Below are 12,070 nucleotides of genomic sequence, written 5' to 3'. Positions count from 1 at the left end.
AAGCCACACTCCACGGGGCTCTGACCCTATGCACTCCTAATGAGATCTCTGAACACTTCTCTCCAGGCAAGGATGGTGCTTCAGGCTGTCTTTTTTAGGTTATAAACGTGCTGCTTCAGGACTTCCCTGGTGGTCCAGTGGTTAAGACTCTGCTCTTCCAATGCAGTGGGCACGGGTTTGATCCCTGGTCGAGGAAGTTCCGCATGCCATTCGGTGTGGGGAAAAAAAAAAGTGACTTAATCCAACTATAATGCAGTTAATTAAAAAATATATTTTAAAAAAAGGTGCCGTTTCAGCCAACACTGGCCTTACCGTGTCCTTTAAATTAATCTGTGTTGTTTCATTTGGTGGACATTGCACACAGTCAGGTAGATGATCTTGCTGAATGGCTGTAGAGATAGAGGTTTTAGGATGACCACTACCTCTGACTGTGAGGGGTGCTGCCACCAGGGAAAAGCCACGTTTAGGATGGTGACATTGGGACAAGTGCACAGTGGGAGTCCTCGAGGCTCCCCTGCGCAGCCACATGGTGGCAGCAAAGCAGTTTAGAAGAGAGGGGTGGATGGGCCAGGAGATCACCGCACGCCAGCTGTGGACACACAAGTGCTTAAAGAAAGCAACCAGCGGGCTGTACAGACTGCCTCCCGCTCAGGCCAATTTGTCCTAAAGAGCCTTTCCAATGACAGTGTGGGGGACTGAGAATTATGCAGCCTGGAATGGGACACTACCGCCCATTCAGGAGGCATCACTAGCTTGTTATTGGGCATTAGTGGATGTTAAGAGCCTAACAGAGAAACACCCCTATCATGGGAAGGGTGAGAAATGAAAACCCCAACAAAATGACTATTTCCCAGAGAAGAGGTAAATGGGGTATTTGGAGCGAAACATCTAGACAGAAACGTGGCCGGTCACGTTCCAGATGTGGCTCTCTCAGATGTGGGGTCCGTGTCAGAGCTTCCTGGGGACTTTGGTCCACCCAGGTTCCTGAAGATGCCTGATCCTTCAAGGCTGAATCAGCTAAGTTAAAGACAAATGTGTGGGCTGTGCCACTGCAGCTGCTCAGCCTCAGAGACATCTGTTTACACCTGTGCATGAACAAGGGCCTGCTGTTCAGAGTCTCTGACCCTCACCTCCAATTTCGGATGGGAGGAATTTCTCCATGGGGGAGAGGAGGGCCTTCTGTGCAACTGTAAGAAATCTTCCATTTTACAGACAAAGAGAAGGAGGGGCAGCTGGTGAAAGTCTGGTTTAAGTTGACATAGGTGGTCAACAGGTTGGGCAGAGGCCGCAACCGGGGGACCAGAAGCCAGGGCACTCAGCCCTGGCCCTGCTCCTTCTCTTAACCACTCTGCTCTGTTTGCCTGGAAGTCCTGGGCTCTGGGGCTGGGATGAGGATGTGTCTAAACACAGGTGAGGCTGTGCTTTGTCCAATTGGGGGTTTTAAGTGCAGAGCATGATGGGAAAGGATGGCTGGCTCAACCAGACTGGACGGGGAAATAGAGGGGAGCTGGGAAAGGTGGGAGCCCCAGATTGGGGACAAGGTGGTGACAACACTCTTGCAGCAGCCTCTGCAGGAGCCTCTGTTCCCATCTCTTGGCTGGTGTGTCCTCTGTTGGGTTAGGAGGGGGAGTGGGGAGAGTGCCCAGGGCCCAGCCTGACCATCTCAGGGCACAGCTACTGTGGCCTCAGAGATCCTCCCTCTCTTAATGCTGCTCCTTTATCCACCTCCCCCCCCCCCCACACCGCTCCATGCTTCCCTCTCCCCCTGCTTCTCTCTCTCTCTCTCTAAGCAAGAGCCTGGAGAGAGAACTGCAGGAAAATGGAGCCAAGTGGGTTTCTCTGAGGTCATTGTAGCTGGGTTCACTCTCCCTTGCTGCTGAGAGTTCCACCAGAGCAGAGTATTTGCAAGGAAGTCACAGCTAGTGAGAGGCAAACCAAGAATTCAAACACATATCGGCCTGACTCTAGAGTCTAAGGACCTGGGTAGCCCTGGGTCTCTTCTGGTCTCTTCATACTAACAGCTGCTCTTAATGGAGCATCAGTTATAGGCCAGTTGCTCCCAAGGTCTTTCCCAGGGTTGACTCCTTTGTCAGACCTTGTCCTTGAACAACCGGTTGCCTGTACCCATGGAAGGATGGGGAAGGGGTCCTCAGTCCTAAGGTTTAGGAAATGCAATGGTGCAAAGGCAGGAAAGCAAAGGGAGGATTACAGACACCCAGTAACCATGTGTATTGCTAATTATTTTCTACTGTAATCACCTTCTTTTCCTCCGTTGACTTGGGGAAAGGACACAACTTGACCAAGAGGCCACTGGGGCAACACCTGGACTGTGAAACCCAGTTGCACAGAAGCCCACCTCTCCTTCCTTCTCCAAGGCTGAGTGCGCAACCAGCGCCATCCTTCCCAGTTGCTACCTTCTGAGGTGCCCTGGCCGTGCCCCCAAGAGTCCAGCAGGCTGGCTGAGTCAAGGAGTTACCCCAGGCCTACAACCACATGGTCTTTCCTCCAGAAAACTGTACAAGAATCTCCTTCTTGGCCTGTGGCCCCTCTATTGCTTTGGCCCATGATCTTTCCGGCTGTGTTCTCACCAACTCCCACATTGACCCCCCAGCCTGGTGTCTCATCCATAGCACTGGACAGGGAGCCACTTGGGGTCAAATCAGAAGAGACTTCCTGAGGCTGTGGGAGCCAAGAGGAGGAGGTGCCATTTCTGGATGGAGGTCAGGGAAGCCTTCCCCAGGCGGAAGGGCAGGGCAAGCAGAGGGACCAGGTGCAGAGATGGGGAAGAGCAGGGGGCTCAGCGCTGTCTGAGTGGCTGCAGTGGATGGGGCAGCCTGACACCTGAGGCCTGCAGGGCAGGGGTGGAGGACAGCAGGGAGCATCAAGACCCAGACCCCGATGCCCCTGCCTCAAGGCAGCGGGGGAAATGGCCCAATCAGTGTTTGGTATGAGCCCCTAGACAATGGTGTGGAGGGCGGACAGTGGTCTGGGGAGAGCCTGGAACCAGAGAAGGTGGAGTCCGGAGGCTGTGGCTACGCTTGCGAGGAGAGAAGGCAGTGGTAGGAGCTGGGCTGGGCTGGTGGGAGGCCAGAGGGAGTGTCCTCAGGAGGAAGAAGGAGCAGGTGGGACTCCCAGGCTTTCAGCTCAGGGCTCCTGCGGTGGCACGCAGCCAATAGCAGCCAACAGCCCAATGCGGACAACCAGGGGCACTCATGGGAGTCTTGAGCTCAGAGATACAGACCAGTGATGTGTGTCCCTGATAACTAGTATCTTGAGAAGGGGTGTCCCCAGGAATGTGTGAGGACTGGGAGGAGAAGCAGCCCGGATGCAGCTGTGCCAGCCCTGCCTCTTAGGAGGAGGGTCCTTGGAGGAGACCGAGCAGGAGCCACGGGGGAGGCAGGAGGGCACCCAGGAGAGTGGCAGCAGGGGACAATCGGTCAAGGGCCATTTCAGGAGGACAGACGTGTCTCTAGAGTCTGTATAGTTGAAGACAAGGCTTGAGTGTGAATTTGGATCCAGTGAGGACTGGCCAGCCTGCAGTGGCCTTGAGTGTGAGAGGCGGCACTGAATTGGGGTCCCAGTGCAGATGACCCCTCCCATGCTTGGTTGAGGAGGGGTCAGGGGGACAGGCCATGTCTGGTGGGGACCCATGGAGAACTATTTAACCGAGAAAACAGTGAGGATGAATCCAGGACAGGAGACAGAGGGAGCCAAGCCCCTGACTGGCTGAGGGCTGGGCCCAAAAGACAAGATGGTGTGGGGTTGACTGTCTGCCTAGGGTTTGGCTAGGTGTGTAAGGCTCTAGAAGGAGCTGGTACAGTCATCGACTCATCGACATTAACTGATGGCTACTCTGTGCCAGACAGTGCCTAGAGGAGGAGATTGAGTGCTGAATACACTCCTTTACCCTATTCCTGAGGAGGCCAGAGTGTGGAGGCAGAGGGGACGTAAGACAGAGCCTGGTCTTCCCTCTCCTGGAGGACTCAATGCTCTTGAGCAACCCTGCCTATGACACTCCCCATGGGCCCCAGGAGAGGCCCAGATGTTGTCAGGGAGATGGAGAAACCATTTCTTCACCTTCCACAGGAGGCTTCCCGCTCCCACTGCCCAGCAATCCCGTGAGGCAACAGCAGGGGCTGAGGCAAGTCCAGCTCACAGCCGGAGAGGAGATCAGGGATGGGGCAGGTCAGGAAGACACGTGGTTGGGCCATTGCATCAGGCCCAGGAGGGGCATAAAGGAGGGTCCTGCATGCTGGGAGGAGGCCGACTTGGGGACCATGGAGACTCAGAGGGCCAGCCTCGCCCCGGGGCGGTGGTCACTGTGTCTACTGCTGCTGGGACTAGTGGTGCCCTCGGCCAGCGCCCAGACCCTAAGCTACAGGGAAGCTGTGCTTCATGCTGTGGATCGTCTCAACGAACGGTCCTCAGAAGCTAATCTCTACCGCCTCCTGGAGCTGGACCCGCCTCCCAAGGCCGTGAGTCAGGAGGACCCTGGGGAGGGGGCTGTCTCCCACCAGCCATGGCTACACTGTCACCCCCTCTGCTCAGGCTGTACTTCCTGTCAGGAAGGGACTTCTCCCTCTAGGTGGGCTCCCACCTCTTCCAGGAAACCTTCCCAGAGCTGGGTCCCCTCCCAGCATGAGGCTTCCTGCCTTAGCATCTCTGCTGCGGGAATAGGCTCTGTGTACACCCTGTTCAGGCTTAAGGGCCTTCTGGGAGCTCCAGGGATAGAGGGTGGTCACTGGCTCTGCCATGTGGCCTCCCTGCTAAAGTCCCCCTGCTCCTCGTTATCTCCCTACCAGGGAGGGCTCTGCTCAGCCTGGAGGTTCCAGTGACAAGGTCTTTCCCTGCAGGTGGTCCCTGACTTGCCTCAGCCCCTCCATGGGGAAGGTGTTCTTACCAGAGCTGGTCTGAGGTCCTCTCCTGCTCTCTGTGTGCACCTGAGGCCTGGAACGGGCTCTGTCCCCTTCCCTTGTGAACCCAGCACCATGCCAGGGGCCAGGCACACAGGAGGGGCTGGAGAGACTGCCATCTAGGTGGGGGCAGGGAGACAGATCAGAGTAGGAAGCATGAGCCCGAGCCCAGTCTCCTTACTTTTATCCTTGACCAGGATGGTGACCCAGACACCCCAAAGCCTGTAAGCTTCACAATGAAGGAGACCGTGTGCCCCAGGACATCGCAGGAGCCCCAAGAGAATTGTGACTTCAAGGAGAATGGGGTGAGGCTGGGGGCTGGGGGCTCCCTGGGAGCTGAACAGGGGCTTGGGGACCATTTCCAGCCCCTGGTGTGAGGCTGGGAGGTTATGGTCTGGTGGCTCCAGTTTGACCCGAGCCTCCCCTTCCAGCGGGTGAAACAGTGTGTGGGGACAGTCACTCTGGACCAGGTCAAGGGCCAAATGAACATCACCTGTGATGAGGTGAGTGGCCCCATCTGAGCTGCAGGGGTTTCTGGGGGCGTTGGACTGTGTAACACCCTTTGGACCAATTACCCGCTGCCCCTTCCAGGGCAGAGAAAGGCCCTCCTACCTGGCCCCTCCATCACCCGAGCCCCAGGCCTCCAGGACTGGCTCTGCCATCCCTTAGAGCAGTGTTTCTCTAAGTGGGGTCCCACCTGGGAACTTGACAGAAAGGCAGATTCCCAGGCCGCACTCAGACCTCCTGAATCAGACTCTGGGCTGGAGCCCAGCCGTTTGTATTTTCACAAGGCCTCCAGGGGATTCCGACTATGCTGAATTCTGAGAGGCACTGACTAGAGTAATGTGCTTTCAGCCCCTACTCCCGTCTAGCTTTGCTGGGATGGGCTTGTGACCCTGGGAAACCCCTTGCAATCTGTGGACCCCAGTTTCCTCATCTGTCTGTGGGTGTAGGGATTCAACCTTGTGCTCCAAATGTCATAGCTAGAGGGCAAACTGGGGTCCAAGTCTCCTGGTGTGGTCCTGGAAAGGGGTGTCCAGGTGGGGAGCGGTCTTGTGTTACCCCTGGGTCCATTCTCCACAAGTAACCTGGTTCTTCCTGGTTCACAGCTGCAGAGTGTTGGGCGATTTAGGCGTCTGCGTGACAGGATCCGAAAAACTTGGCGGAAAGTTCGTCCGATAGTTGGCCCACTAATCTGGTTGTCTGGGTAAATTGTGGGCCCATGGAAGAAACCTACAGGTGTCTGCCTTGGCTCAAGCTTCCGGACTCTGAAAAATAAAATATTCTGAAAGCAAATTCCTCCATTACTTAATTTCACTTGTCTCGTCTCCTCCCACTTACTGGGACCAAATCCTTAACTATGGGAGGCCTCCTATATGTGCCTGTGTGTGTGCGTGTGTATGTGTGTCTGTCTGTCTGTGAGAGTGTGTGTTTTTCTGTGTACGTATGTGATTGCACATGCAAAATAGAGGAATGGTTGTTTTTTCCAGAAGGGCATGTTGTGAGGCAGCAGGACCAAGAGGTCCAGGACATCGTCTCCATTCTCAGGTCCCTCCCATGCCATGGACCAGGCCATGAACATGCCTAAATGAACACTGACAACAAAAAAAATTGAATATATGTATATTTTTATTTTAAAAAATTTTATTGAAGTATAGTTAATTTACAATGTTTTTTTTTTAATTGAATATTTTTCATCTCAGCCCTTGAGATGGGAGATGTAATTGGCCCCTGTTGGGAGGTCTGCAGGCCTTGTCAGTGCCTTCAAAAGTGATTGACTGGTAAGAGGGCCTGCTCTTTGACCATTAGACACCTCAGTCCTAAGGTTTAGGAAGTGCAATGGTGCAGAGGCAGGAAAGCAAAGGGAGGATTACAGACACCCAGTAACCATGTGTATCGCTAATTATTTTCTACAGTAATCACCTTCTTTTCCTCCCTTGACTTGGGGAAAGGACACAGCTTGACCAAGAGGCCACTGGAGCAACACCTGGACTGTGAAACCAGGTTGCACAGAAGCCCACCTCTCCTTCCTTCTCCAAGGCTGAGTGCGCAACCAGCGCCATCCTTCCCGGTTGCCACCTTCTGAGGTGCCCTGGCCATGCCCCCAAGATTCCCGCAGGCCGGCTGAGTCCAGGAGCTACCCCAGGCCTCATAACCACATGGTCATTCCTCCAGAAAACTGTACAAGAATCTCCTTCTTGGCCTGTGGCCCCTCTAACACTTTGGCCCATTATCTCTCCCAGTTATTCTCTGTCCACCCTCCAGCACCAGTGCCCTAAGTTCTTTCCCAGGGTTGACTCCTTTATCAGCCCTCATCCTTGATCAGCCACCCGAGGTGTGTGCTTTCCAAGGACAAATTTACTGAGAGAAAAATGGAGGCACAAAGAGACTGAGAGCTTCTTCCCCAAAAGTAAACAGCAAGTGAGGGGCAGAGCTAGGACTCTGGCTTCAGGGTCTGTGCCCTGGACCATTTTATGGCATGTCAGTCATCAGAACCAACTTCCCCAGGACCTGTCCCATCTGTCCTGACTCCAGGAGAGCAGAAGATCCACTTTCTGGAGGAGTTCCCATTTGTCTTCAGAGGACACTGTCCAGATCCCCTGTTCCTTGTAGAACAGCTGAGAAGGGCACTTTTGGAGCCCGGGTGCTCCTGTCTTCCCTGGCTCAGCTTCTGGTGCCCGTTCTGTGGGAGGGCCTGGGTCGATCCTGAGCTTCCCTTCCTTATTCTTTTTTTTTTTTGGGGGGGGGTGCTGCACCGCGTAGCATGCAGGATCTTAGTTCACTGACCAGGGATCAAACCTGCGCCTCCTGCAGTGGAAGCTCAGAGTCTTAACCACTGGACCACCAGGGAAGTCCCCTGATCCTCCCTTCTTCAGCTCACAGGGCCGGGTACCCAGCTCTCCACCCCACGCTCGGTGTCTCCGAGCACAGGGGAGCTTGTCCTGAGGAGCAAGGACTCTGGAGATCAGGCCGGCTGGGCTGGGCAGCTGCAGGAGGCTGTTCCAGCCCAGGAAGCAGCCTGCTGTGTGGGCCCCACTGGGCCTGAGCAGGCTGGGGGCAGGGGGGTGCTGGGCTGGAGAGGAGGCCATGGCCCTGTCACGAGCTCCAGATGCCCCCAGAGTTGGACGGCTGTGGGTGCTGTGGGCGGTGGAAAGAGCATTGGCCCGGGAGTCCAGTCCCAGCCTGAGTCCAGTCCCAGCCCTGCCACGTGCCCCCACCCACAGCCTTGCTGAGCCCCCTTGTCCCTTGCTCTCCTGGGGCCTGGTTGCCCTTCTAAGCAATGGGAGTTGCTATAGTCAGCGCTGCTACACTTGTGTATGTTTGTGTGTGTTTAGAGCCCTTCTTTATTTCTTAGAGAAGACTTCAGAGAACCAGAAAATCAAAGTGATAAGTACATGTTGTATTTCCCAGGGAATTAAAATTTCCGCCATCTGAGGAACTCCTGAAGCAGGTACTTGGAGCTCTTCCTGCCATGACTGTATTTTGGGGGCTGGGGGCAGGGCCAGCGTCACGAGGGTGTCACCAGTGCAGTCACAAAGGCCCCTGTGCTCAGAAGGGCTTGGTACATGGTAATGACTTACTCTTTTTTTTTTTTTTTAACATCGTTATTGGAGTATAACTGCTTTACAACGGTGTGTTAGTTTCTGCTTTATAACAAAGTGAATCAGCTATACATATACATATATCCCCATATCTCTTCCCTCTTGCGTCTCCCTCCCTCCCACCCTCCCTATCCCACCCCTCTCGGTGGTCACAAAGCACCGAGTTGATCTCTCTGTGCTTTGTGGCTACTTCCCACTAGCTATCTGTTTTACATCTGGTAGTGTATATATGTCCATGCCACTCTCTCACTTTGTCGCCACTTACCCTTCCTCCTCCCCGTATCCTCAAGTCCATTCTCTAGTAGGTCTGCGTCTTTATTCCCGTCTTGTCCCTAGGTTCTTCATGACAATTTTTTTTTTTTTTAGATTCCATATATATGTGTTAGCATACGGTATTTGTTTTTCTCTTTCTGACTTACTTCACTCTGTGTGATAGACTCTAGGTCCATCCATCTCACTACAAATAACTCAATTTTGTTTCTTTTTATGGTTGCGTAATATTCCATTGTATATATTCCACATCTTCTTTATCTGTTCATCTGTTGATGGACACTTAGGTTGCTTCCATGTCCCGGCTATTGTAAATAGAGCTTCAGTGAACATTGTGGTACATGACTCTTTCTGAATTATGGTTTTCTCAGGGTATATGCCCAGTAGTGGGATTGCTGGGTCATATGGTAGTTCTATTTTTCATATTTTAAGGAACGTCCATACTGTTCTCCATAGTGGCTGTATCAATTTACATTCCCACCAACAGTGCAAGAGGGTTCCCTTTTCTCCACACCCTCTCCAGCATTTATTGTTTGTAGATTTTTTGATGATGGCCATTCTGACTGGTGTGAGATGATATCTCATTGTAGTTTTGATTTGCATTTCTCTAATGATTAATGATGTTGAGCATTCTTTCATGTGTTTGTTGGCAATCTGTATATCTTCTTTGGAGAAATGTCTGTTTAGGTTTTCTGCCCATTTTTGGATTGGGTTGTTTGTTTTTTTGATATTGAGCTGCATGGGCTGCTTGTAAATTTTGGAGATTTGACTTATGCTTGAGGTCTTGAAATTCCCATGATTTTGCACAAGGGGCCCCACGTTCTCATTTGGCAGATGACGTAGCCAGTCCTGGCCAGTGGTGACTCCACACTTGTCACAACACAGGAAGGAGGTCCTGGAAGCCATTCTGAGAGAACTTATTTCCCTGGGTACTTGACTCGAAAATGCCTGAGTCCTTGCCCTCAGCCGTGAGCAGTCAGAGGACAGGGGAGAGCCCAGGAAGGGAAGGAAGAGAGTGGGAATACAGAGCAGAAGGGGACCCCCAGAACAGTCCTTCGGTGCCTCTGGAGGGGCAGTTTCTGCCTTCCCAGGGCATCTATGACCAGATGCATTGACCTTCACTAAGACAAGCCAGGCTGTGGGGAGGGACCACAGAGGCACCCAGGAAAGGTGAAGCTGTGTGGGCCCCGTGTGCAGTGCACCGTCTCACTCCATCCTCCTGGAAGCTGGGGTCCACATAGGCCTGACCTGCTTCCTGCTTGCAGCACATAGTCTCTTGGAGGCCGACCCTGAGACCCTGGGGTTTGCAGGTCTTTGTTCTGGTAGAAGAAAGAGGGAGGATGTGCCTTCTCAGATGTGCCTTCTCAGATGTACCTGAGGCATCCAGAGTCCCCTCTGGGGAGAGGACACCCTCTTAGGCTCTCTGGGGGCAGGCCTGGCCTGCGGCCCTAGCTGCCCTGTCTATACCCATGTCCCCAGTAAAATCCCACTCACGGGAATGGTACTCACGCCCACCAGTCTGCTACATGTCTGGGGCTGGCCCTAAGCCTGATCCTCTTCTGCAAAGCTCAGGCACCCTCCCACTCAGCCTCCACCTGGGCCCAGCTCACCTTGCTGCGGAGAGGAGCTGGTTAGGCGTTTGATCAAGGTAGGGTAGTACTGCCCTCCTGCTAGCTGCTCTCCTTCTCCAAGGCCCGTGCCTGGGAAATCCCAGCCTAGCTGAGGGCTTTCCAGGAGGACATAATCTCCCCAGCTCTTTGCTTCACATGAAGTTGTACAAGGGAAAAGAGGAAGCTGACCCTGAGCAGAGGGTCCTGACCTTCATCCCTGACCCAAATTCCCACCCTCACAGCAGCCATGGCTGCCTTCCCTGCTCACTGCAGAGGGCAGGAGGGGGGTCTGAGTTCCAGCCCTTGTCCCTGTAGAAGGGTGAGTGTGGTGGGTTGAGTCGAGGGCAGTTGATCCACGTCCAGGTCTGTCATTTTTCAGAGGGTGGGAGGGCCTTGTTGGAATGATATTGCCTGTGGGTCTCATTTTACTCATCAGCTGGTCAAATCAGAGAGCTAGTGGGTGTCCCCACAGTTGGGGACACAGCAGCCTAGGGTCCAGTTCTCTTTCCCATAAAGTGTCTGGACAGGAAGGATGGCTGAGAGGAGCAAAGGAGTGGGTGATGTAGGGTCAGGGCTCATACCTGACTTTGTTGGGGTGAAGGGTACATGAGGATTTCTCAAGGACCACATGTGGAGTCAGGGGCAACCTGCCTGGGGACAAGGGCTGTGGTGTCTTTCCTGAGAAGACCTCCGCTCTGATAGGCTATGAGGACTAAACCAGGAGAGCCAGATGCTGGAGGCATGAAAGGCAGGCCCCCCATTACAGGAAGTGCAGTGTGAGGACCTGGCAGAGGACCCTACACGGGATCCAGGGAGGATGGGGAAGGGGACTTCAGTCTGAAGGGTGAGCAAATGGAAAGGCCCAGAGACAGGAATGCACAGGGAGTGTTTCATAATACCCAGTAACCATGTGTATTGCTAATTATTTGCTACTGTAATCACCTTCCTTTCCTCCCTTGACTTGGGGAAAGGACACAGCTTGACCAAGAGGCCACTGGGGCAACACCTAGACTGTGAAACCAGGTTGCACAAAAGCCCACCTGTCCTTCCTTCTCCAAGGCTGAGTGCACAACCAACGCCATCCTTCCCGGTTGCCACTTTCTGAGGTGCCCTGGCCGTGCCCCCAAGATTCCCGCAGGCCGGCTGAGTCCAGGAGCTACCCCAGGCCTACAACCACATGGTCTTTCCTCCAGAAAACTGTACAAGAATCTCCTTCTTGGCCTGTGGCCCCTCTATTGCTTTGGCCCATGATCTTTCCGGCTGTGTTCTCACCAACACCCACACTGACCCCCCCCAGCCTGGTGTCTCATCCACAGCACTGGACAGGGAGCCACTTGGGGTCAAATCGGAAGAGGCTTCTTGAGGCTATGGGAACCAAGAGGAGGAGGTGCCATTTCTGGATGGAGGTCAGGGAAGCCTTCCCCAGGCGGAAGGGCAGGGCAAGCAGAGGGACCAGGCGCAGAGATGGGGAAGAGCAGGGGGCTCAGCGCTGTCTGAGTGGCTGCAGTGGATGGGGCAGCCTGACACCTGAGGCCTGCAGGGCAGGGGCGGAGGACAGCAGGGAGCATCAAGACCCAGACCCCGATGCCCCTGCCTCAAGGCAGCGGGGGAAATGGCCCAATCAGTGCTTGGCATGAGCCCCTAGACAATGGTGTGGAGGGCGGACAGTGGTCTG

The 12,070-nt window shown here is 54.0% G+C and overlaps 1 protein-coding gene across 1 annotated transcript; it reads left to right on the top strand.

The window, feature by feature from the left end:
* The first annotated feature begins 4,277 nt into the window (after window positions 1–4,277).
* Window positions 4,278–6,124, top strand: CAMP (cathelicidin antimicrobial peptide). Its single transcript, XM_065884875.1, has 4 exons — window positions 4,278–4,475; window positions 5,111–5,218; window positions 5,345–5,416; window positions 6,023–6,124. Exons 1-4 carry the CDS (start codon window positions 4,278–4,280, stop codon window positions 6,122–6,124), a joined length of 480 nt encoding a protein of 159 aa, XP_065740947.1.
* Window positions 6,125–12,070: the final 5,946 nt, after the last annotated feature.

Source organism: Phocoena phocoena, chromosome 10, assembly GCF_963924675.1.
Source record: "Phocoena phocoena chromosome 10, mPhoPho1.1, whole genome shotgun sequence".
Taxonomy (NCBI): domain Eukaryota; kingdom Metazoa; phylum Chordata; class Mammalia; order Artiodactyla; family Phocoenidae; genus Phocoena; species Phocoena phocoena.
This window is presented reverse-complemented; position numbering and strand designations above follow the sequence as displayed.